We start from the raw sequence: 27,470 nt of genomic DNA on the forward strand, positions 1-27,470 counted from the left end.
CCTTCTCACTGTACCTCAATCTCGTCTATCTTGCCACCAATCTCTTGCTCACGTCCTGCCTCTGGCCTGGAATGCCCTCCATCCTCATATTCAACAGACAGTTACTCTCCCCACTTTAAAATGTTAGCGAAGGCATATCTTCTCCAAGTGGCCTTCCCTTACTAAGTCCTTCTTTCCTCTTCTCCCACTCCCCTCTGTGTCACCCTGTCTTCCCCCTAACTTTTCCTTTCTGTTTCACAAGCCTGTAATCTTGGCATTATCCTTTTCTCCTCTCTCTCATTCAACCCAAATATTCAATCCATCACTAATTCCTGTGAATTACACCTTCATATCATTGCTAAAATCTATCCTTTCCTCTCCATCCAAACTACCACATTAATCCAACCTCTTATTCCAGCCTGCCCTGATTACTGTATAATAATAATAGTAATAATTATGGTACTTGTTAAACGTTTACTATGTGCCAAGCACTGCTCTTGAGGTAGATAAAAGTTAATCAAGTTGTACACAGTCCCTGTCCCACTTTGGGCTCACACTCTTAATCCTCATTTTATCGATGAGGTAACTGAGGCCCAGAGAAGTTGTGACTTGCCCAAGGTCACACTGCAGACATGTGGTGGAGCTGGGATTAGAACCCAGGTCCTTCTGACTATCTTGTCCCTGCTTTATCCACTAAGCAATGCTGCGTCTCTGAATCAGCCTTCTTGCTGACCTCCCAGTCTCCTCTCTCCCCATACTTCACTCCACTGCTCAGATCATTTTGCTACAAAAACATTTAAGTCGTGGTTCCCCACTCCTCAAGAACCTCCAATGTTTGTCCATCCACCTCCGTATCAAACAAAAACTCCTCACCATTGGCTTTAAAGCACCTGATCACCTTGCCCCCTCTTGCCTCATCTCACTACTTTCCTACCATCATCCAGCCTGCACACTTCACTCCTCTAATGCCAACCTTCTTACCTTGATCTCATCTGTCTCACCACCAACCTCTCACCCATGTCCTACCTTTGTCCTAGAATGCCCTCCTTCCTCAAATCTGACAATTACTCTGTCCCCCTTCAAAGCTATTTTGAAGGCACAACTTCTCCAAGAGGCCTTCCCTGACAAAGCTCCCCTTTCCTTTTCTCCCACTCCTTTCTGCTGACTTGCTCCCTTTGTTCTTCCCCTTTCCCAGCCCCAGAGCACTTATGTACATATGTCATTATTTACATTAACTTCTGTCTCCCTTTTTAGAGTGTAAGCTCGTTGTGGACAGTGAATCTGTCTGTTTGTTACACTGTACTCTCCCAAGCACTTAGTACCATGATCCACACACAGTAAATTCTCAATAAATATGGTTGAATGAATGAATCAATCAGTCCCCCTTCCTGGGAAGGGACTACTGGTGCCTTTGAACTGGAGGCATAGCTACCGCTGCTGCTAGAAGCAGTGTAGCCAATGGAAAGAACCAGACTTTGGAGTCAGAGGATTTAGGTTCTAATCTTGGCTCTGTCCCTTGACTGCTGTTTGACCTTGGGCAACTCACTTAACTTCTCTGTGCCTTAGCTTCTTCATATGTAAAATGAGGATTCAATACCTGGTCTCTCTCTCAGACTTTGAGTCTCATGTGGGTGAGAGATTATGTCCAACTTGATTATCTCCAGTGCATAATAGAGTGCAAAGCACATAGTGTGCACTCAACAATTATTATTATTATTACTATTATTATCATCAGCATTATTATTATTATGCTCTGGTGTTGAGGGTCTACTCTGAAAAGTTTCTGGGGCTCAGCAGCAGTTGTTATGCATGCAGTTTCCTGCCAGAAGATCAGTCCCTTGCACTGGCCACAGCAGTAGAAAAAGCACATCTTCCACTACGGAGCAAGGATCTAGAGAAGCAGCATGGTGTAATGGATAGAGCATGGGCCTGGGGGTCAGAAGATCATCTTTTCTAATCCCAGCTCTGCCACTTGTCTGATATGTAAGCTTGGACAAGTCATTTCACTTCTCTGGGCCTCAGTTACCTCAACTGTAAATGGGGATTGAGACTGTGAGCCTCACTTGGGACAAGGACTGTGTCCAAGTTACTTTGCTTGTTTCCACCCCAGAGCTTAGTACAGTTCCTGGCACAAAGTAAGCATTTAACTAATACTACAGTTATCCTAGTTATTACTGTGGCAAGTTGGTGTAGAATGTGATGCTGTCCACTCCATTGGTCACTTCCTAGGTCTAACATTTATCTCTGGTATCTTTGTATATTAGCTGCCCCTTATGCAACGTGATGCATTAAAGTCTCCGTCTTTCTCAAATTAGATGGCTGCATACCTGACTCATAACTAATTCTCTTCCCCTCTTCAAAGCCCTACTTAGAGCTCACCTCCTCCAAGAGGCCTTCTCAGACTTAGCTTCCCCTTTTCCCTCCACTCCCTCTGCTGCCCCTCTACCCCTCTTTCACCTCCCCTCAGCTAAGCCCTATTTTCCCCCCTTTCCCTCTGCTCCTCTCCCTCTCCCTTCCCCTCCCCTCAGCACTGTGCTCATCTGCTCAATTGTATATATTTTTTATTACCCTATTCATTTTGTTAATGAGATGTACCTCACCTTGATTCTATTTATTGCTATTGTTTTTGTCTGTCTGTCTTCCCCGATTAGACTGTAAGCCCTTCAATGGTCAGGGACTGTCTCTATCTGTTGCCGATTTGTACATTCCAAGCACTTAGTACAGTGCTCTGCACATAGTAAGTGCTCAATAAATACTATTAAATGAATGAATACTGCCCAAGGAGATGATCTTGGAGAAGGGGCATGCTTGGAACAGGGGCATCTTCTGAGTCTGCTTCGTATTTCATGTTTTTTCTTCCCCTTAATCTTGGATATATACATATATGTATATATATTTTAATGGTACTTGTTAAGTGCTTACTATGTGCTTGGCAATGTACTAAACACTGGCGTAGATACAAGTTAATCAGGTCAGACAAAGTCAATGTCCCACATAAGGCTCACAGTCTCAATCCCCATTTTGCAGATGAAGTAACGGAGGCCCAGAGAAATGAAATGAGTGACCCAAGGTCGCTCACTAGAAAAGTGGTGGAGTCAGGATTAGAACCCAGTTCCTTTATCTCCCAGCCCTGCACTCTTTCCCCTAGGCTGTGCTCCGCTCCTTGAGCCTGCCCCCTCTCACTCTATCTAAGAAACTAATAGATACATCTTCATTTGAATTCACTTCCCTTTATTCAGTAAGAATGTATCCGATTGTTACTTATTGTGCAGTAATTTATTAGAAATGTGGAGTTATGTTTTAATGCAGAATGTGTGCACATTCTGACTGCATAAGCTGCTTAGCCTAAGGAATGATGTTGATGTACTGGTGAGCTTTGGTGAGAGATGCTTTATCCATTCAAGAGAGGACAAAATTCACATTTGGGAGTTTCCCTAGCTGTAAAATAAGACTCTCACTGAGTCCCCCAACTCCATCTTTCATTCTGATAAAGTCTAAGTGATGGCTTGGCATTTAATTAGCATTAGCTCTGCACTCAGCTTGTCCTGTCAAGAAAGAATGTAATAAAGTCAATGCCTGATGGTTGATGTTAATGCAAATGACTAAGAACTCAAATGGACCTTAACAAATATCAGATTTTCATCTTTTTTGTTTAAGTTCAAAATTTTAGAAATTTCAGAGTCAGTACATTGGAATGAGCTGGCCCTAGGTGACCAATTTATTCTTGGAATCATGAAAAACAAGCTGTCTTTGCTTCTTTTTAAACAAAAAAGCATGGCCAACAGCAAACACAGTAGCCAGACAAAAGACAATCTTTGTGTGCTCATTTTGGAACTGAGCACCCTGCCCCCCAGCCCCACCTCCACCACATAGTAGAATTGGGTGCCTTCAAATAGGGTTTGGGAAACTATTTTCCCTGCCATTTAATTGGTCATTTTTTTATAGTTGATGATTTAAACAAAGGGAGAATTGGCATTGGGCTGTTAACTAATGCCTTAAAAATTCACCAGTGTTTTGAGAGTCCTTGGTGTCAGTGCCATGTACAAATTAAAATCAACCTTTATGATGAAATTCATTCCATGACTTTTTCCTCAGTGCCATCATATTTTAATGAATAGTTGAAATGGATTCATCCCTCCCTTCTAATTTGGGCTTCCTCTTCAACCTGCACAGGAGGGTAGGAAATTAAACCATTTTAAGAGTCTGTTTTTGTTAACAATGGAGAAGTCCCAACAGGATTAAAAGTTTAAAATTTTGAAATAATTATACAGTTCAGCCTCACTAATTCAAAACCCACTTACTGGGAAAATGTGGTAATTTGGACCTGTTCTAACCCCACTCTCTCTCTTGGCCTTTTTTGCTGTGAAAGGACAGGAGGGTTTGATCCAAAGCAGGAAATGCTTGATTGACACTATGGTTAGTTTAATCTTTGTGAAGTTGCAATCAGTCAGGGCTTTGTAGAAGCAGTCTGCTCTAGTGGAAAGAGTGCAGGCCTGGTAGTCAGAGGACCTGGGTTCTAATCCCAGTTCTGCCAGTTGTCTGATGTGTGAGCTTGGGCAAGTCACTTCACTACTCTGTGCCTCAGTTTCCTCTTCCACAGAATGGGGATTCAATACCTGTTCTCTCTCCTACTTAGACTGTGAGCCCCATGTGGGAGAGGGACTGTGTCTGACGCGGGCTGGGGAGTCAGAGGTCATGGGTTCGAATACCGGCTCTGCCACTTATCAGCTGTGTGACTGTGGGCAAGTCACTTAACTTCTCTGTGCCTCAGTGACCTCATCTGTAAAATGGGGATTAACTGTGAGCCTCACGTGGGGCAACCTGGTTACTCTGTATCTCCCCCAGCGCTTAGAACAGTGCTCTGCACATAATAAGCGCTTAACAAATACCAACATTATTATTATTATTATTAACTTGGATCTACCCCATTGCATAGAACAGTGCTTGAAACTTAATAAGCAGTTAAACAAGTACCATTATCATCTTACATAGGAGAGCAAGAGAATTAGAATTTCCAGCTGCCATAGGCGGATTTATACCTGACTACCAAAGAAGTGGGTCCTTTCGTTAATTCATTCAATAGTATTTATTAAGCACTTACTATGTGCAGAACACTGTACTAAGCACTTGGAATGTAAATTCGGCAACAGTTAGAGACAATCCCTGCCCAGTGATGGGTGGCCTTGGGAGGGGACGCTGCATCCCTGTGCCAGTGGCACAGACCTGGGGGTCAATCTTTCAGTTACTGATAATTTAATGAGCACCTACTAATAAGAACAATTCTGGTATTTGTAAAGTGCTCACTTTGAGCAAAGCACTGTACTAAGTACTGGGGTAGATACAAGATAATCCAGTCATATAGGTACTGTCTCTCATGGAGCTCCCAGTCTAAATAGGAAGGAGAACAGGTATCAAATCCCAGAAAAGTGGAGTGGCTTGCCCAGGGTTACACAATGGGTAAGTGGCAGAGCTGTGATTAGAACCCAGGTCCTCTGACTCCCAGGCCCATGCTCTTTCCACTAGGCCATACTGTGTGCAGGGCACTGAACTAAGTAAGCACTTGAGAAACTACCTTAATGTCTCCCTCTGTAGACTGTAAATTCATTGTGGGCAGGGATTGTGTCTGTTATAGCGTTATACTCTCCAAAGTGCTTAGTAAAGTGCTCTGCACTCAGTAAGCACTCAGTAAATATAATTGACTGCCTGAAGGTATACATACTTCCTGCCTTCAAGGAGCTTATACTTCTGAAAGCATACCCAACTGGTTTACTTTTATAATATGCCCAAAAAATTTGTCTGGGGAAGACATCCTCAAGCATGCACATACTTCCCACTCCTCACCAGACCATCATTCAGCATGGCTTAGTGGAAAGAGCATGGGCTTGTGAGTCAGAGGATGTGGATTCTACTGCCGGCTTCGCCTTCTGTCTGCTGTGTGACCTTGGGCAAGTCACTTCACTTCTCTGTGCCTCAGTTACCTCATCTGTAAAATGGGGATTAAGACTGTGACCCCCACGTGGGACAACCTGATTACCTTGTATCTACCCCAGCACTTAGAACAGTGCTCGGCACATAGGAAGTGCTTAACAAATGCCATAATTATTTTTTATCATTCACTTCTGTCATTATGTATAGGTAAGCTGGCATTAATTGAGTTTATAAAGAGTTGTGAAAGGCTAGTACAAAGATCAGCGAGTCTAGTCATAACACTTGCATGTATGCACACATAACAATCTACCAGGAGTCGACATTTGCATACTTTAGTAAAATTGAATTTAAAAAATCATTATAGTTTGTGAGCTACTTGCAGGCAGGGATCTTAGCGCTACCAACTCTACTGTATTGTAACTCTCCCAAGTGCTTAGTTCAGTGGTCTGCACACACTGAGTGGTCCACAAATGCCATTGATTTGTTGATTATAATTTAATCTCTTCACTAATTGAGAGTGGACTTGACCCCCTTTTCTGAATTGATGAGTATGCATAGTTTAGGCATCCATCTCTATGAAGTACAAGTTTTACAAATGTTTTAGAAGAGTTTCTTCAAGCAATACACTATAGCAAGGGCTTAGGAAGTACCAAAGAAGCAACATCTTCCCTGCACCCAGGGGGCTTATAGTATAATGAGGTTGACTGACATAAAATTGTTTACCAAAGGAGCATTCAGAATGTTCAATAATTCGGAATTATTGAATGTACAGTGGGGAAAAAAAACCTACATGCAAAAGTGTCCATGATGGATTATAGATAAATTCATAAGTGTTAGAGCAGACTGATACGTTTATTTAATTTAGGGTGCCGGGAATGAATCCTTACAGGTTTGTTTTTTTAATTAAAATAATTTTACTGAAGTGGCACAAATAATTAAAATGTTTTATAATTTCATTTTTACATTATGCCCTAAGGGTTCACAGTTTGTCAAACTTAGCATTGAGCTTTCACTCTTTTGCCTTCTTTTCATTCTTTAAACTTTCAAAGTCTGTAACTCTGAAAATGACCATAGCTACTGTTTTTCGTAGTCTACTTCTTTACCCCACTACCTCTTTCTTTATACTTTTACCTTGCTCATCAGAAATATTTTTTCTAACACACTTATTTTTTTCCATTAATGGCACTTTTAAACTTTCAAGCTAGGCAGGAGGTTGGAGGGGGGCAGTTAATAATGCCATTTTACAGATCAGGATGTAGAGCTTCTGAGAGTCACAAGGCTTGTTTCACGATTCCTTGATGTTGAAAGGGAAGTGAGTCATTCAGCCCCTGCTTCTCCGAGAGAGGAACTCCTGGTTCCTAGTTCAGTAATGATGATAATGGTATTTAAGTGCTTACTCTGTCAAGCACTGTTCTAAGCTCTGGGGTAGATACAGGCTAATCAGGTTGGACACAGTCACTGTCCCACATGGGGCTCACAGCTTTAATCCCCATTTTACAGATGAGGTAACTGAGGCATAGAGAAGTGAAGCCACTTGTCTTGGGTCACACAGCAGATTAGTGGTGGAGCTGGGATTAGAACCCAGGTTCTTCTGACTCCCAGGCACATGTGGTGCCCCAGGACCAATGTGATTAGTAAATTGAGCCTTTCTAGATTTCTTTTTCCAGCTGTACTCTGGTTCTTTAGTGAAAGGGGACAAATGTAAGGACATGTGTTTTGCCTCTCATTGTGTTTATTCCCAGATCTCATCTTCTAAATTCAATGGCACCTCCTCCCTCTCTTCCCACCCACCACCACTGGGGCAAAAACCTGTCCCATGGGCACATTTGGCAGGAAGTCACAAAGCACCCAACTGTAGGAATGTGACCATTTTGGCCCAGAAGAACTCGGACTTAAGTGGTGAGGACCCTGAAGATTATTCCCTCCCATCATAAACTAGTTTTTGTTTCGTTTTCTAAACTAAGCTTCCCTGATTTTCTTTCCCTGTGTTTTTTTCCTTACCCCATCATCTGGATGTTGAACTATGTTCCTGGGAGGAAGCATGTCTGATTCAATATCCTTGTACTTCTATACTGCAATTAACAGCCATAATTGGTTCCATGAAAATAGTGTTAAGTGAAACAGAGGTAAATGAAGCATACTTTCCCATAGGAAATAGTGTAAAGTGCATTAATGCATTTTTGATTTTAAAAAAAACATTGCCCAAAGCAATAGAAATAGGTTAAAATCAATAATTAAAAAATTCATGAGCAAATAGCCAAATATGTATCAAAGATTTGGAATTAAATTTTCTTGTCTGTATTGATATATTTATGGTATTTGTTAAGAACCTACTATGTGTCAAACAATATTCTAAATGCTGTGGTAGATACCAGTTAATCAGATTGGACACAGTGCTTGTCCCTAATGGGGCTCACAGTATAAGAAAGAGGGAGAGTAGGTATTGCATCCCCAATGTACAAATGAGGTAACTGAGGCACAGAGAAGTTAAGTGATTTTGCCCAAGTTCGCACAGCAGACAAGGAGGAGAGCTGGGATTAAAACCCAGGTCTTCGGGTTCCCAGGCTTCTGCTCTACTAGGTCTTGCTGCTTGCTTCTCTTTCTCTCTCTCTTTCCATATATATGTATAGATTCACATATATATGCACACATTTGTATACTATATAAATGCATTTCAAGGTATTATCTTTCACATCCTGTTGAAACACTTTGTGCTAACAGACTAAGAAAACTGTCATCTAATGTTAGGTTGAAATGGGCTTTAATGTCTACTTGTCAGTCGTAAGGCAAACTTCAATGAGTAGGGAAAAGAGATGTTTGAGACATTATCTTGCAGTGTGGGAGCTCTGAAAGCATCACCTGCATTAGAATTCCACAGCACTATTGCAAAAGAACAGCAAAAATGCCTTATAATGGAACTCTATAAGATTCCCCAGCATTTAGTACACTTCTTTGCAACAAAAGAGAAACAACATGGCCTACTGGAAAGAGCCGAAGAATCAGAGGACCTGGATTCTAATCCTGAAATACTACTTGCCTTCTTTGTGACCTTAGAAACAAAACTTCTCTTTGCCTCAGTTTCCTCATCTATAAAATGGGGATTCAATATCTGTTTTCCCTCCTACTGTGAGCCTAGTATGGGATAGGGACTGTGTCCAACCTGATTATCTTATATCTATCCCAGTGCTTAGTACAGTGCTTGACATATATTATTATAGTAAATGCTTAAATTCCACTGTTATTATTAATAACAGTCAGAAATAAAAATATGCATAGCAGACCTTAGCAGAAAAACTTGGCTTTATACCTAGTAATATAACACATTTAAGGTTTTGTTACTATTAAAAGAAATATTAAATTTTCAGTTTTCATAAATTAAATTCCATTTTACTCTTTCTCAAGGCTCTGCTCTTGAATTCTTTTTATATTCCCATTTCTACCTGTTCTTTAAAATGCAAATGTCATTCTCAACAGTCTGCTTTCAACACTATCTTTTCATAAAAAATGCTGTGTTGTGAAAAATTAATGGATGCAAGAGTGCCCCAACCAATCAATCAGTGGTTTTGTGCTCATTCTGTGAGCACAGCAGTATACTAAGCTCTTGGGAGAGTACAATACAACACAGTTGGTAGACATAATTCCCTGTTCACCTGGACTGCCAGTCTATATGTTCAATTTGGTTGTGTGGTGGATTTTCACTAGCTGTTTTGGCTAGGCTGCTGTAAGGAATAAGGGAAATCTTTTTTGACTGTCTAAGCCTGTGTGGGCTGATTTCTTGGAGGAAACTGCTTGTGTCAGATTTATCTGCCCACATGCAGCATCAGGGGGGGTGAGGGCTGCAGGACAAGGTTTTCTTACTGCGAGACTGGCAAATATGCAACACTTGCATCATGGGAAACTGTGTGTACCCTGCTGTGATGTTGCTGATTTCACTTTGGATTTTTTCAGGGGTTTCAGTCCAACTGTGGGGGTAGCATATACTCCACTTTCTATTGATGCCAAATTAATGTTTGATAGGGCTTTCATTCATTCAGTTGTATTGATTGAATGTTTACTGTGTGCAGAGCACTGTACTTAAGTGCTTGAGAGAGAGTACAGTACAACAATAAGCAGACTTATTCCCTGCCCACAAGGAGCTTGGTGAGGAGTTTTGGGAAATTCCCTGTTGCATCGTAGCTTGGGGTGGTGTGGCAGGTCTTATTTATCTGGCTGCCAACCTCTCACCCACATCTTGCCTCTTGTCAGGATTGCCCTCCCTCCTCACATCAGATAGAAAATTCCTCTCCCCCACTTCAAAGCCTTATTGAAGGCACAACTCCTTCAAGAAGCCTTCCCTGACTAAGCCCTCCTCTCCTCCTCTTCCACTCCCTTTTGCATCACCCTGACTTACTCCCTTCATTTGTCCTTTCTCCCAGCCCCACAGCACTTATATATCTGTAATTTATTTGTTTATGTATATTAATATCTGTCTTCCCCTCTCTAGACTGTGAACTAGTTGTGGATAGGGAGTGTTTGTCATTGAATCGTACTCTCCCAAGAAATTAGTACAGTGCTTTGCACACTGTAAGCACTCAATAATTATGATTGAGTGAATGAAAGGGGAAGGAGGAAAATAAGGTTAAATAGAAGCCCTTTCTTTCCCCAGCTTCGCTGCCACACAAATCTTTAAAGTTCATTCATTAGTCATTCATTGTATTTGAGTGCTTACTGTGTGCAAAGCACTGTAATAAGTATACACAATACTAAGTGCTTGGGAGAGTACAGTATAATCATAAACAGATACATTCCCTGCTCACAATGAGCTTATATTCTAAGTGGAAATAAAACATCAAGTGAAAGCATTCATTTTCCAACTAATCATAAAGTATGTTGAACGTAACTATACCATGCCAAATGTTTGTGCCAAAGTTAGCATGCAGTAATTTTATGGCCCCTTTTGGAGTGTATAACAGTTTAATTGGGGTCCTTCTTGGCTTGACTTTTCACACACCACAGCTGTGTATGCGTCGTGTTTGCAATATGTTTTGAAGTTAATTCATTTTAGAAAGTTCAACTACTGAACTGTTGTACTGTAAAGCAACAGACACTGATGTTTTGATTTTCACATTGAGCCTTACAAATGGTTCATTTTGAAACAATGACCTATTTGATGCCATGGGATCGGCCTCAACCAAACTCATTTTGTGCGTGTGTGTGTGTGTTATTTATTAAGTGCCTACTATGTGTCAAGCAGTGTTCTAAATGATGGGGTAGATATGTTTTTTCAGGTTGAACACAGACTGTATCCTTCATGTTGCTTGCAGTCAAAGTTGGAGGGAGGAGGATTTAATTTCCATTTTACAGATGAGGTAACAGTCAGAGAACAGTAAAATGACTTGTCCAAGGTCACACAAAAAGCAACTGGCAGAGTGGGAGTAGAACCCAGGTCCTCTGATTTTTCCACAAGGCCACGCTCTTCTCCAGTTTTCTTTCTACTTGCCTCTCTACTTTCCTCTACTCAAACAAGCAGCAGCAGGGTGAGCCCTCACTGGTTCTCTTTCAGTGACTTCCAAGGTCACTGCAAGGGAGGGAAACTGCCCCACCTCCACACCACTGGGACTCCTGTCAGCCTTTGCTCCTGCCTGGGAAGTATTCAAATGTCGGTGGCATGAGGCCTTATATGCCAGCAGTGCTTAAGACCTGCTTAATTTCTGGGACTGTGACTTTTCTGAATGTTGGCCTGAGCCTGAGGAGCCTGATGCTCTACTGCTCCTCATGTGTTTATATTCAACCTTGTCTTTGGTATTTTTGTTTCATCTTTCCCTCATCCCCTCTCTCCGCCTCTTAGAAACCCCTTGGGGGCCGGGGAATGAATCTGTTTCTCATCTGTGTATTGCCCATTGCTTAGTCTAGTACTCTGCACATGGTAGGTGTTTGGTACAGTAGGAATACTACTACTTTTCTAATATAGAATAAGACTTAACCAAGCTTATACGAAATTGTTGACAGCCATTGAACTCGGCTTTTATATTCTCAGAAGGGGAAACATTTGGCTGACTAGGTCAATTTTGAGATGGATGAAAGTTGGTTATTTCTCTCCACCCGAGAATCAACTGGAGAATCCGGGATTCTGGCAGTCCAATCATTTCACTGGGCCCCTTTGGGGAGGAGACACTACTGAGATTAGTGCCAACAATGCCAACAATTTTTGAGCAATACTGAATGAAACATTGTAGCATAAAAGCCCAGGGGAGGTATGGGGAGGGAAAATACTTTTAGGATGTTTTCTTTTTTCCTAAATTCCCTCCAGGTGACAGGAGATGGGTCTTGGTTCAAGTGGTATGATTGCTGATAAGTTGAATTTGCAGCTGTGATGTATTCTGGAGAATTTATCCAATACAAACATCAAGCAGGACAGTAATAGGGTAATGCATCCTAAGGGAACTTTGCTGAGGAATAAATTTATTCTTTCTCTTCTTTTATAATGTGGTGCTGAAACAAACTCCTGCTTCCTGGAAGTTTAATTTGAGACTAAGGAAGTTTGCAATTTATGGGCTGCCTGGGACACAGAGGGGATATTTTGTGTGTTCAGAGTGACTTGCCCAGTAGGTTAAACACTGCTTTGCAGGGAAGATTAAAGAAAAAAACACATACACAGAAAAATGCCACCACAAACCCCAATTAGGACTATAGGTGAAATACAAAGATTAGCAGGTTGTTTCTTGAGGTTAACATCAGAGGGAAAAGAGGATCTTTCTGCTCTTCCTCCCAGCCCCATTCTTTCCTGGCAATGGACAGCCTTTTGAGATTGGGGTTACCTCAGACACCTGAGGAAGCTGGAAGTGTGTGAATAGTTTGATTACTCACCTGCTCAAGGCATGTTTGATCTCATAATAAATAACCCTATTACCTTATTGGGAGATAATAGTGATAAGCCTGAAGTCATCTAGGAGTTTTTGAGGTCTTTGTTTTTGTTTTGGTTTTCTTTAGGCGGGGCTGTGGTTATGGTATTTGAAAAGGGCTTATTATATGCCAGGCTGTACTAAGCTCTGGGGTAAATACAAAACAGTTTGGACACAGTTGGTGTCCCAATCATATTTATTGAGTGCTTACCATGTGCAAAGCACTGTACTAAGTGCTTGGGAGAGCGCAGTATAACAGAGTTCATAGACTTGTTTTTATGGTATTCTGTAAATGCTTACTCTGTGCCAGGCAAGGTCGAAGGAATTCAGGCTGTACATAGTCCATGTCCCATTTGGGGTTCACAGTCTTAATCCTCATTTTACAGGTGAGATTACTGAGGCACAGAGAAGTGAAGTGGCTTGCCCCAGGTCACAGAGCAGACAAGTGCCACAACCAGGATCAGAACCCAGGTTCTTCAGAATCCCAGGCACCCATACTGTATCCACTAGACTACACTACTTCAGCTTCATATCATATATGCTGTTTGCCTATGCAATGTCCTGACGTTGTCAGGTGAAATGTTTGGTATGGGGGGATATTTTTCCTGTGCTTTCAGACAATGAAGTGCCTTAATCTGGTCCCAACTGTGCTGTCTCTCTCTTTTATGGTATTTGTTAAATGCTTACTCTGTACCAGACACTACACTAAATACTGTATACTGAAGTAGATAGATACAAGCTAATCAGATTGGACACAGTCCTGGACCACATGGGCCTCCCAGTCTTAATCCCCATTTTACAGATGAGGTAACTAAGGCCTAGAGAAGGTAACTGAGGCCTAGAGAAGTTCATTCATTCATTCACTCATATTTATTAAGCACTTACTGTGTGCAGAGCACTGTACTAAGTGCTTGCGAAAGAACAATACAAAAATAAAAAGTGACATTCCCTGCCCACAACGAGCTCAGAGACTGGGGAGCGGGTAGAAGTCAGACATCAGTACAAAGAAGTGAAGTGACTTGCCCAAGGTCACACAGCAGACAAGTGGTAGATCTGTGATTAGAACCCAGGTCCTTCTGACTCCCAGGCCCATGCTGTATTCACTAACCCATGCTCCCTTGGCCATTTCATGTAGGTTTGATGGATAAGAAACTCCCATTTTTGCCAGTCAGCCAACAACTGCCACCCTCCATTTGATGCTAATGGAGTCGATTAGACATTACATCTAATACAAAAAACACTCAGCTATTTTAATTCTTTCTGCCAGATGCTTTCTTGTCTTGAGTCACTGACCCCTGCAGGAACTGCAATGCCACTTGTAAATATTATGTGCTCCATTTGGCTCCTGTTACCAATTGGAACCCTTTTCTCTTACCTTTAATAATAATTATAGTATTTGTTCAGTGCTTACTATGTTCCAGGCACTGTACTACGTGTTGAGGTGAATACAAGTAAATCAGGTTGGACACAGTCCCTGTCCCACATGGGACTCACAGTCTTAATCCATATTTTACAGAAAGGCACGGAGAAGTGAAGTAACTTGCTCAAGATGGTGTAGCAGACAAGTGGTGGAGCTGGAATTAGAACCAGGTCCTTCTGACTTCCAGGCCCGTGCTGTATCCCCTTGGCCACGCTGGTTCTCTTAGGGAAATGAAGTACCTTTAGCTGCATTCCCCTCTTGTGATTTTAAATTTTGTTTTCTACTTGCTAGCATAATTTAAAATACATATTTACAATATAGATAGTGAAGGTAAATTAACTTGAATATGGATTTAGTTTTCTAAATTGCTCTTACAAAGGCTTGAAAAAAAATCCTGCAGCATTATCCAGCATTATTCATAATGTAACAATTGGACTGTAATAAGAAAAAATAATACATAGTGAAGCTAGACTCTTTTCTTTTATTATCCCTGCTTTGTTCAGTGAACAGAAAAATTAATACTTTTAATGAAAGGTTTAACTTTGACAATAATTTCAACATACTTCTTTGACCTTTCTCTTTATGCATTTGCTGAAAGTCACCCACAAAATGTTTTCGGGGCTCATTAAATGAAAAATCCCAAAACTTATAAGAGGAAAATTATGCTCCCAACTAAGTGTTACAAGCATCCTCCCTGGGGCAAAGATTTGTTCTTAGGACTTCATTGTGAACAGCTCAAATGGTGCAGCAGGGAAGGGGTAATGACAGTGAAGAGAGGGGAGCAATTGTGAGGATGGAAGTTGAGATAGCGGTGGCAGTCAGAGGAAGGGTGGTTGAATTTATGTTTATTAATAATAATAATAATGTTGGTATTTGTTAAGTGCTTACTATGTGCAGAGCACTGTTCTAAGCGCTGGGGTAGATACAGGGTAATCAGGTTGTCCCACGTGAGGCTCACGGTCTTAATCCCCATTTTACAGATGAGGTACCTGAGGCACAGAGAAGTTAAGTGACTTGCCCACAGTCACAGAGCTGACAAGTGGCGGAGCGGGGATTCGAACTCGCATCCTCTGACTCCCAAGCCTGGGCTCTTTCCACTGAGCCACGCTGTTTACTGAGAGAGGCAGGAGAGGAGGTGACTCAGCCGTTTAAGGTCTGGTGCGTTCAATCATATTGAGCTCCTACTGTGTGCAAAGCACTGTACTAAGTGCTTTGGAGAATATAAAAGATTTGGTAGACTTGTTGCCTGCCACAAGTTTATAGTCCGCAGGAACCTCATATGTAGCATTAATTTCCTCTTCCCCAACTTATATTCTTTTTGGAGACTGGGCACCATTGAGAGGCTGGAACTGGGGGCTCCCCCTACCTCATGGCCTTCTCTCTCTCTCCACTTCTGTGACTCCTTCTAGTCCTTTTACCCCACTAGTCCTTGTGGGAGCAGCAGGATGGATGTTCATTAGTTAGAAACTTCTGATGCCCAGGCCCGAGTTTTTGAACATCAATCCTTGTTGAAAGGTTGTTGGGAATGTAACCCCTATTTATCCAACTCAATTATGTATTATATTGTGCTGGGTGATGGGATAATTAAGGTCTGGTTATGTGGACACGGTGAAAATATATTTGAAAATTTTTGACTGGAATAAATCCAGAATATCACCTGCAGCCAGGCATTTCAGCACCTGATGGATGAACGAGGGAAATAATGTCATTATGTCTGTAGAGCACATTACTGCTTTGGAATTTGAGTTGCTAAGGAACAAAATCAACATGCATATAACTGTAATTTGGTGCTAACAAGACTTGGAATATTCTAGAACCCAAATTTCATAGTAAACTATTGAACAGTAATTGTAAAGCCTCGTTTGATTGTTCAACTCAAAATACTTTTCATATGTTATCTAGTGAATGCTGATGAATGTGGGGAAGAAAGCGTCAAGTTTCTCCATTTTGTAAATATTGAAAGAGTTTGCGGGGGAAAGGAGAGGCGCAGAGTTGGAAGCAGATTGGAAAATTTAAAAAGATGATAAAATCTCCAACTGAAAGAGGCAAGTGGGCTTTCTAGCCAGGGGGTGGGCAAATTAGTAGGCCTTTGAGATGGTGGGTGTTGAGGGGCATGGCCAGCCAGTTGCTGAAGATGACACCAGGCACCCAGCCCAGAGCTTCAGAGTGGAATAAAATGGGAAGGTGGTTCGTGATCTGCTGACCTCCAAAGTGACAGCTGAAAGCTGGGGCCAGGAGCAGTTAGTCCATAGTATTTATTGAGTGCTTACTGTGTGCAGAGTACTGTACTAAGCGCTTGGGAGAGTACGTTATAACAGACACATTCCTTTACCAAAATGAGCATACAGTCTAGAGGGGGAAACAGACCCCAATATAAACAAATGACAGATATATAGGTAAGTGCTGTGGGGTTGGGGGGTGGGAGCGGGGGGAATGAAGGGAGCAAGTCAAAGTAACACAGAGGAGTTGAAGGAAAAGAGGACTTAGTGAGGGAAGGCCTCGAGGAGGAGATGTGCCTTCAATAAAGCTTTGAAGGGGGGAGGGTAATTGTTGGATATAAGGAGGGAGGGTGTTCCAGGCCAGAGACAGGACATAGGCAAGAGGTCGGCAGAGAGATAGATGAGATCGAGGCACAGTGAGAAGGTTAACATTAGAGGAGTGAAGTATGCGGGCTGGGTTGTAGTAGGAGAGTAGCGAGGTTAGGTAAGAGGGGGCAAGGTGATTGAGTGCTTTAAAGCTGATGGTGAGGAGTTTCTGTTTGATACAGAAGTAGATGGTCAGCCACTTGGAGTTGAGGAGTGGGGAAACATGAACCGAGCAGTTCTGTAGAAAAATGATCTAGGCAGCAGAGTGAAGAATGGACTGGAGTGGGGAGAGACAGGGCCAGGCTGCAGCCCCTCCCTGGCCCCTGAGGGCGCCATCCCCATGGCCATCCCCACCCCCCACAATCGGACACTTTTTCTTCTACCGTAGCCATGTTCAGGCCAGGTTTGGCTTACTTTCATTCACTTGTACTTACTGAGCACTTACTGTGTGCAGAGCACTGAACTAAGCACTTGGGTGAGTACAATGCAGCAATAAACTGACACATTCCCTTCCAAGCATTGGTTTAAAGGATCCCCCTGCACACCCAAATCAATTCTAGAACTGCTACAACCCTGTATACACAGTGATCGCTCAGGAAATGCTGTCAATGGATTAGCAGATTCCAGGTCTGCTTTGCCTTGTTCTTTTTCTCTTACTATATATATAAAGCTACAGGACTGCTAGCTATCCTCATGAATTTCTAAAATTCCTTCCCCTTCTGAATTAAAGTTTGTGGAAGCCTCTTCCAGAGTCATCGGAGGAGAGGAAGTACGTAGTACACAAGTTTGGGAGTCGGGTGGACCAGGGTTCTAAATCGGCTTCTGCCACTTGTTTGCTGGGTGACTTTGGGCAAGTCACTTAATTTCTCTGTGCCTCAGTTCCCTCATCTGCAAAATGGGGATTACGACTGTGAGCTCCAAGTGGGTCATGGACTATGTCCAACTTGATTAGCTTGCATCTACCCCAGCACTTAGTACAGTGCCTGGCATATAGTAATGGCTTAAAATACCATGATAAAAGAATGAAGGTATGAATATGGCAAATGAAACCCTCTTCTCCCCTTTCCATTTTCATGGAACAAGCACATCCTTCGGGAATGGATGGCTCATGGATTCGTAAGAATACCTGGGCAGCTGTAAGGCAGGCCTGTGATCAGCTTGGGGCTAATGCTGTAGTTTGATCATTAGAATTTTGGAAGGCTGGAAATATCTTGCAACATGAGATTTGCAAATGTAAGTGTACCCAGTCAGGCCTGGTGATAAGGGTGCTAGAGGTAATTCAGGGTTCATTGTGGAATTTGGGGAGTCTGATCATGGAAGATGACCCTCAAACTGCATGCCCCTACTTTTTCCACCAAAAGAGGAGGCACTCAGTCTTTACTCAGTAGAGAGCAAAGGTATAGAAGAAACCTGGTGCAGTAGAAAGCTGATCTTACAAATGTTTGTTTCGTGAGCTGACATCAGTCTTTACTCAGTAGAAAGCAAAGGTGTAGAAGAAATCTGGTACAGTAGGAAGCTGATCCTACAAATGTTTGTTTCCTGAGCTAACTGGCTATTTAAGCTGAGGCTACTACCTAGACTGTAAACTCCTTGTGGTTAGGGGACATGTCTGCCAAATCTGTTGCATTGTACTTTCCCAAGTGCTTAGAATAATGTTCCGAACACAGAAAACACTCCATAAATACCATTGATTGCTTGATTAATGGAAATAATCAGGAAAAAAAGACTTAGGTAAGAAAACAGAGTTGGGTGAGCTCTTGATGAAAGGAGCCAAAACAGTTTTGTAATGTTATTTGAACTTCTGATAATGTGAACATAGTGTGGTTTCAGACCAGATAATTGAATAGGCTAATCCCCATGGCCCTTCTTTTTGTATATCTTTGTCCTTTTTCTTTAAATCCTTTGTGCTGTATATGCATGCCTGCAGCTTCAGTTGTCTTGCCAAGGTTCTGAAAAATCACATCCTACAAATTAAGCAGGCTCCTTTGGAAATCTCACTCAGGGATAGTCTACCTTTGACATCATTAATGAACAATCTCCTCAAAGTGAATGTAAATTTGCAGTGGAAATCACCTCCCAATGACATCCTTTGTCCCTTTCCTGTGAACTGCTGGAAGTGGAAAGGGATAGTCAGAGACCTATTAGTGCAGGTTTTTTTTTGTTAGTTTTTCACAGGTCATTTTATTAAGAAGGAGCACAGCCCAGATTGGCAAGAGTGAGGGTTTACTGTGTTTTCTGCCAAGAACCTGCTAGTATGATCTTATAAAGTGCCTTAACCTTCCTGTACCTCAGTTTCCTCATCTAAAAAATGGAAATGATTTTTACCATCAATATTCGTTGCAGTCTCTGATGAAAGATTTTGTTAAACTCAAAGAGCTACTACAGAGGGTAATTTTCTCTGCCACAGTATCATTAGCACTGATATTTTAATACCCCCAAATTTCCAAGTATCATTATCAACCCAAGTTTTACCTTGCCAGAATATATGTAATCAGTTAAAGTAAAATGAACAATCATAATGGCAGTTAACAATAAAATGAAATAGGGCCATTTGGCAACAAGGTGTTTAATCAAAGAAGGAATTGCCTCCCATTTATTTCCCTGGATTAAAGTCTATTTCCTTAAGGAAGTGAAATATGGAATTCACACTTCTTAAGGGAAATCTGTTTTGTGTTTTTTCATGGGTATCATTTCTGCATCAAAGAAAATGCTGCATAATACTAAAATGACATCTCTACCTCTGATGTCATGGAGGATGGTACAATCCTCTCAGAGCCTCGCTAGGCTTCCCCTGCTACTGCACTGGTGAAAACGGTTATATTAAAGCTAACTTCCAGCATCTCAATCATCTCCTTGGAAGTAGTTTTCTCAAATAGAGAAAAGCTTTTCGGTGGCTGTTTTCAGTTAGCTACCAGGGTAGAGAGCAAGCGACAGAGAGAGACAAAGAGACAGAGGAGAGAGAGATTGCTCAGCCTTTGTGAGAGAGACTGAAACTGCAGCTCCTCTCTGCTCCATTCCTCATGCTCAAAATGCTTCCATTTACATCACCGTGTGCGATGCAGGGCAAGAGGGACTGCCAGGAAATTTGAAACTAATTTGCTTCCAGTTGACTAGAACGGCAGAAATTGAATTAGCGAGTCTCTTTCTAACTAACTTTACTCAAGCGTTAAACTGATGATCTGGGCATTTTCTTTGATCAATGGGTAACTGCTGGAGCTACAGCAATCTCTGTGAGTAACCTCTATTTGTAGGTTTCTGCAGGCAAAAATAGACCTATCTTGTGTCAAATGCTGCTGTGAAAATATCCGTCTGTCTCTTTTATGCTTTTGCTTACTAGTCTTGTCTTTTCTTTTTTTAAAAAAAATCATCCAGTTAAGAGGCACCCTAGGGGTTGATTGGAATTTATTGCTGAACATTTACATGTGAAAGATCATACTGCCATTTATGTCAGTCATGTCCAAGCCAAGGTTTCTTTAAATTCTTAGTCATCAGAAAGATGCCATCCACTCCCCCGTCTATGCCTCAGCCTAATTTGTTGTAAATCGGTAACAGCGCTTTTAGGGTTTAGTCTTGGCTTTTACCAAAAGCAGTAACCTTAAATGGAAAACGGAATATTATTCTTACCTGAAATCTTGTTTCCTTTCTTTGTTCTTTTGTTTCTGCTTGGCTACCCTGGAAAACACGATTCTATAATCTCTTCTATTTTCCCTTTTTTGGGATCTATTATATTAGAAGAAAGGGGGAACAGTATATCCCGGTGGCTTTGGCGAGATACAGTGGTGTGGTGGTGGATGGGAATGGGGAGGAGTTTCTCTTAAAGAGCTCAATCTCTGTTACACTCTGGTCTCTGAGGTAAGAGTTCACCCTCCTCCAGTAGCATCTCAAGCCTTTTAGGTGATCAAATCAATAAATCATATTTACTGAACAATTATTGGGTACAGAGTACTGTAGTAAGTGCTTGGGAGGATACAATGTAATAGTTGTTAGACATGTTCCCTGTCTGCATTGAGCAGTTATCTATGTCTTGGGCCACCAGTCTATGTCTTGGGCCACCAGGAATGTTACTGTAAATTGTACAGCACACAGGGTAGAGAGGACCACTGCCCTTCATTTTTAATTTGACTGCTTCATTATGCATAGCAGTGACCTTTTTTATTTTAATTTTTTTTACAAGATGGCATTTTTGAGGCTGTTTGTGTATAAAACGTTAAGTTCCTCAAGGGACAGTTTAAATCTTTGGTGAAACCTGTATTTTTGTAACGTCTTTGGTTTGGGATCTTATTGGTCTTCTAATGAAAGAGAAACTTGTGTAGTACTTATGTGGATTAACTGGGACATTTCTGGGGAATGAATTAAGGAAAATATGAGATTACTACTGCACCAAGCAGCAGGCTAGAAAGAAAGTACTTTTGGGAAGCCCAAAGCTGTACCCAGTTCTGAATGCCAGGGATCCCAGCTGCCTGCTGTTCATCCATCAGGGGTCTTGGAAAATTTACACAAATTTTTAAAAATCCCAACACTAATCTCATTTTAAATATTAGTGAGAATTTGATAAATTTTAAGAAAAAATAAAAAAATGCTCCGTAGCCAATAATATTTTCTCTTGAGGAAGCTTGCATGGTATTTTTGGGCTGCTTAGAATGAGTAAATTTGGCTGAATTATTAAAATAAATTTAGTTTAAAATAATTGTCTTCAAAAAACTATAAATTCAAGTTGTATTTGGTGGTACATGAATGAGTGAAAATCAAGGAATAAGATATGGGAAAGGGTAAAGATGTAAGTTTTTCCAGGGACAAAATGAAAAGGAAAGAAGGAAGGAAACTACTGTGGAGTCAAAACTTTCAATTGAGAGGCCTATTTGTTGTCTTGCTTGTTCTGCCATTTACGTGCTGATTGACCTGGACCTGATTGATCACTTAACTTTTCTGTCCTCAGTTTCCTCATCTCTAAGATGGGAATTCAATCCTACTCCTTCCTACTTAAACTGTGAGCCCCCTTCTGGGACAGGGACTGTGTCCAACCTGATTATTTTGTATCTACTCCAGCACTTAGTACCTTCCGTGGCATATAGTAAAAGCTGTAGTAATGATAATGATAATAATAATGGCAGTATTTGTTAAGCACTTATTATGTGCCAGGCACAGTAATAAGTCCTGGAGTTGATACAAGCAAATTAGTTTGGACACAGTCCCTGTCCCATATGGGGATCACAGTCTAGATCCTCATTTTACATATGAGGTGAGGCCCAGAGAAGCAAAGTGACTTGCCCAAGGTCACACAGTGGATGAGTAGTGGAGCCGAGATTAGAACTCTCACGTCCTTTTGACTCCCAGCCCCATACTCTATTAGACCATGCTGCTTACCATTTTAATAAATACCATAATAATAATTGCCAGTGCTCAATTTGTTCTGGGGGCTGGATTGAAAAGATTTCTCATGAATTGACCTGCTGTTATGTGCTTGGTCCAGGGGTTAGAGCAACCGGTCAATCAGTGATATTTATTGAGTGTTTACTGTGTGCAGAGCACTGTACTAAGCACTTGAGAGCTCAATAGGTCGATTGGAAAGAGCCCAGAGTAGCTAGCTCCTTTCATTTGAACTTGCTCTTAGTTGTTTGAATACTTTCCAAATTACAGTAGTTGATCATTCTGCCTCTCTATGGACCCATTTGAAACTGCTTTTTAATGACAACTTTCGAAGAATGGGCATTTCAGAGTATTTATAAAGATCTAGACACTACCCAACATACAAACCCTGCAGAAACAATTCCAACTTTTAGGGAACCACTTTTCTTTCTAATCCTCTAAATGAAACAACTCATGTAAGATAAGGAAGATATTCTCGAATACAAGAAGTACACTTCTTTAAAATTATCAGTAATCAGTGGTATTTATTTAACATTTACTGTCTGCCAAGCACTGTCCTAAGCACTGGATAGAGTACAATACAATAGAGTTGATAGACACAATCCTTGCCCACAAAAAGTTTGCAGTATAGAGGGGGAGACAGACAATAAAATAAATGGCACAGATTGATTTATAGGCATTTTCCTGTTGTGATGTAAATTTGATTTCTACTTCTTTAAATTGCTGAGACTATAGATCAAATGATAATAAAGTATTTTTAGTATTATAATTCATCACATTGAACAGTTCAGAATACCACTAGCCCTGGGGTGAAGTATAGCTAGCGTCAAGAGGAAGCTACTTTAAAACTCTGTAAAAACAAGAGAAAACTCGTATTTAATAATAATACTTGTATTTAAGTGCTTACTATGTGCCAAGCATTGTTCTAAGCACTGGGGTAGATACAAAGTAATCAGGTTGTCCCACATGGGGCTCACAGTCTTAATCCCCATTTTACAGATGAGGTAACTGAGCCACCGAGAAGTTAAGTGACTTGCCCAAAGTCACACAGCTGATAAGCGGCAGAACCAAAATTAGAACCCATGACCTCTGACTCCCAAGCCCGTGCTCTTTCCACTAAGCCATGATAATGATGAGGATAGTATTTATTAAAGTCTTATACTATGGGCTAATCACTGTGGTTATCTCTGGGGTAGATACAGGATTTTCAGATTGGACACAATCTTCTAGACTTTAACCTTCCTGTGGGCAGGGAACATTACCAACTCTGCTGTACTGTACTCTTGAAAGCCTTTAGTACAGTGCTCGGCACATGGTAAGTGCTCAATAAATACGATTGACTCAGCCCCTTATATCCCACATGGGTTGCAAAATATAAGAATCAGGGAGATCGGATAGCTTATACCCATTTCACAGATGAGAATTCGGGGACCGAGAAGTTGCATGACTCACCCAGGGCTACATGGCAAACGTGGCAGAGCCAGGAATAGAACCAGGATCCCCTGATTCATTGTCATGTACTTTTTCCACCAGCCCACACTGAAAAGTACTTTTGTTTGTCTTACAGCTTTGATCCAAAAAAACTCTACCGTCCCACAGAAATGTTTTCCAACCAGCCCAAATAATCCATGGCAAAACAATGATGTACTACTACTGTATTTGTTAAGTACTTACTATGTGTTAAACACTGTACTAAGAACTGGTGTGGATACAAGATACTCAGGTCCTACATTAGGCTCACCATCTGAATAGGAGGGAGGATAGAATCCCCATTTTGCAGATGAGGGAACTGAGGTACAGAGGAGTTAAGTAACTTGCTTAAAGTCACATGGCAAGTAAGTGATGGAGCTGGGATTAGAACCCAGGTCCTCCGACTTCCAGGCCTGTGCTCTTTGCATCAGGCCAAGCTGCTTCTCATGGTGGGCAACAGAATTAGCTGGAAAAAAATAGAGTACTATAGTTAGTATTTTCAGTTTTTATTGAAATTTTTACTTTTCTGCAGCCTCGGTTTTTAATTTACTTAAGTGTGGCTGGGATAATAATGTCTTCTCTTTCTCCCTTCTTTGTCACCCTTGCCCTAGGATTTGCACTGCTTTACTCACTCCACTCGTGGCCACACAAGACTTATTTACCTATTAATAATTTATATTTGTCTGTCCCTGCCCGGACTGTAACTTCCTTGTGGGTAGGGTATGTATCTACCAACTCTGTAATACTGTACTCTCCCAAGGGTTAGTACAATGCTCTGCCCACAATAAGTGCTCAAGTCATATGATTGATTGATTACTGTGGCTCAGTGGATAGAACCCGGGCTTGGGAGTCAGAGGTCATGGGTTCGAATACCGGCTCTGCCACTTGTCAGCTGGGTGACTGTAGGCAAGTCACTTAACTTCTCTGTGCCTCAGTTACCTCATCTGTAAAATGGGGATTGACTGTGAGCCTCACGTGGGACAACCTGATTACTCTGTATCTACCCCAGTGGTTAGAACAGTGCTCTGCATATAGTAAGCGCTTAACAAATACCAACATTATTATTATTATTAATGAATTCTCCATTCAAGTACTTGCTTAATGGGCATGATTAAACTTAAATGCTGGTCTTCTTACAGTTATCACCTTAAAGCTTCATCCTAAAATGACTAAAACAAGTGTTACAGTATCAAAATCAAAATGAAGACATAGTCAAAACAGAATTTATTGATAGGCTATAGTAGGCATGCAAAGGCAAATGCTCAGTGAATTTCTAAAAAAGAAATAAACTTAAAGCATGATATTCAAAATTGTTACTAATTTCTGTTGTGTTTAAAAAAGCGAAAGCAAGATACAAATGGCCTTCAAACTTTTTGCATCTTCTTCCCCCAGATTACTGGTATTCTAATGAAACCAGTACACTTCACCAACAAGTGACTTTCAGTCCCTTTGTTTTCAATAAAAAAAAATCATTTTAGCCTGCATTTTATACAAGTCCTTTTTGGCCTTCGAAACACGCAGTTCATACATTTGACAGTTTTACTGCCATGGACAATACATTCAGGCCCACTACACCTACAGCAGGCATTATGAAACCATCAGTGCTTAGATGCTTCCAAGGACTCTCAAGAAATCTTGCACTGATGTATTGACATGCAGTCATCAAAATAAATCACAGCACACATGTGTTCTTTGTAGCTGGATTATGGGGCATGGGCAGTGTTGCTGGGAACAGATGCATTCCGGCGCTGTGGCTGACGGTTTTTAAAAACAAAACCAGATTTTCCTGATGTGAGAGTGCTTCAGTATCAGAAAAAGAAAATATGTTCCAGTTCAGCTGATGCCTTCTTTGGTGAGAGCTCGGAAGAGAGATGGAATTGGTTCATGCAGCTCCTCCACGGTGCTCTTTGATATTTGGAGAAGGGAGGGTGTCAGTGTAATTGCATAGATTACACATTCCAACACAATCACAGCATTCATTCCAAAGCATGCCGAGACAAAGCATGCACTCCTTAGAGCATTAACAGTTTCCTTCACCTGGTCGACACTGGCATAGCTCCTGAGTGAAGCGTTTGCTCACATCACTAGCACAGAGAGGTTTGTTACAACACAGTGATAGAGGGATCCATGTTATGAACACAAGGATAGCAACCAGAGGCAAACATGATGTATAGGGACTTGAAGTTTCTTCAAGACACAGGTCCTGGGATCCCCAGGCAGTGATTGTGAATGTGACTCAATCAATCAATCAATCATATTTATCAAGAGTATACTGTGTGCAGAGCACGTACTAAGCACTTGGGAGTGTAAGGTGTAACAATATAACAGTGTCGGTAGGCAGGGTCCCTGCCCAAAGTGAGTTTATAGTCTAGAGGGAGAGACCCAAGTTATCATCTCTGTTGTCCTCATAGTGCATTTTTGTGAATAAGCAGTAATGTGTATTTGGGAATAAGCTTGTGGTTGGGGGGCAAGGAAAATGAGGTTTAGTCTCTCATAATTTTTCTTGTGTGTTCCTTCCATAGGTGATCATGGAGGTAGCACTTTGCTGCCTCCCAATGTCACCAACGAGTTTCCAGAGTATGGGACAATGGAAGAAAGTGGAGAAGCATTAAGGGTTTCACTTGAGTTTGAACCAGAGACTTTACAATGCCGTCCTAGTGGGCAAGAAGGGGGTCAGCTCTTGGTTGGCCCCCAGCATCGATTTGGCAGTGTTGCAGAAAGGCCAGAATGTGGGCTGGAGGGAACCTCAACGAGACACCTCAACAAACGAAGTTTACAACCCATCGACTCACTGACTCCGGCTCTGAAAGCTACAGAAATAAACCTAGCTCCAGGAGCGTTCCCAGCTACAAAGATCCTGGACGTAGATGCCGTTTCTGTTTTTCCAGCCAAGCAAATGGAAAAAGGGTTGGAAACTGCCAGTAAAGAAACACAAGGAGCCAATAAACCGTCTCTTGCTGGCCAAGAAAAAACACCAGAAATACCTCTCCCAGCTGAAGTAACAGTTGAGGAAAATTTTTACTTGCTCATAGAAAAGGATCTGGCCGCCTTGTTAACGGGGGAAACACAGCCAAAGTTGTTGCAGGTCACCAATGATGAGAACGGGGAGGCGCTCAGAGAGAAGAGGACAATCCGTCCGACGCCCTCTGTGGAGACTGCCACGCTGGAACACAAAGTTGAGGGCACCCTTGGGGCCATGGGCGACGGAAGGTTCGAGTACAAGAAGGAGCCTCAGGGACGTGATCCAAGCAGGGCCCACAGGCCTCGTGAGAGCGTGGTCTCCACAAGTCGTCCCGCCAAGAACAAACATGTTGGCTTTCAAGGGGTGGAGATTCTGAGGACAGGAGGGGAAAAGGGAGAAACGAGACACAATGCAGGAGAGGGAATGACAGCTCCTGTGGCAAGAAAGGAGTTTTCCAAAGGGTCCAGCCATTGCATTCCACGTGGAATTTTCCCAGAGTCGGTTGGTGTGACGGAGGCTGTTTGGGATGAACCTTGGCAAGGTGTTACAAACAGACCTGGAACAAGCTCAGGGAAATCTTTTCCGTCATTGCTGGTTGAAGGTGGGGAGGAAGAGGCCTTCCTGAAGGAAAATAAGAAGCATCTTGAGACAAAGGCTGTGCCCGAGAGAGAAATGGAAAGGTAAATTGTAATCTTCTCTAGTAACACGATTAACACAGAGCACAGTTTGAACGCACAAATGTGGATATTTTGTTCTGCTCTATTTATTTGCTTTTTGATGCTGTCTTTGAGTTTAATGACAGGCTTAGTAATCTTGAAATGAGAATCTACTGCCAAAAAAAAAGTTGTGAAAGGATCTTTCTAATATTGTGTTGCATC

General features: G+C 41.7%; 1 protein-coding gene across 5 annotated transcripts in view; it reads left to right on the forward strand.

The window, feature by feature from the left end:
- Positions 1–27,470, forward strand: part of PSD3 (pleckstrin and Sec7 domain containing 3) — a 418,976-nt gene that overhangs the window by 83,833 nt on the left and 307,673 nt on the right. For 3 of the 5 annotated variants that reach the window (XM_029066223.2, XM_039912019.1, XM_029066224.1), the window contains exon 3: positions 26,153–27,272. In XM_029066223.2, the coding sequence (XP_028922056.1) occupies positions 26,153–27,272 (1,120 nt within the window). Of the gene's footprint in view, positions 1–19,688; positions 20,024–26,152; positions 27,273–27,470 lie in introns of those variants that run through there. The other 2 variants (XM_029066225.2, XM_029066226.2) reach the window with 2 other exon arrangements.

This window comes from Ornithorhynchus anatinus, chromosome 5 (genome assembly GCF_004115215.2).
Source record: "Ornithorhynchus anatinus isolate Pmale09 chromosome 5, mOrnAna1.pri.v4, whole genome shotgun sequence".
In the NCBI taxonomy this organism is placed as follows: Eukaryota; Metazoa; Chordata; class Mammalia; order Monotremata; family Ornithorhynchidae; genus Ornithorhynchus; species Ornithorhynchus anatinus.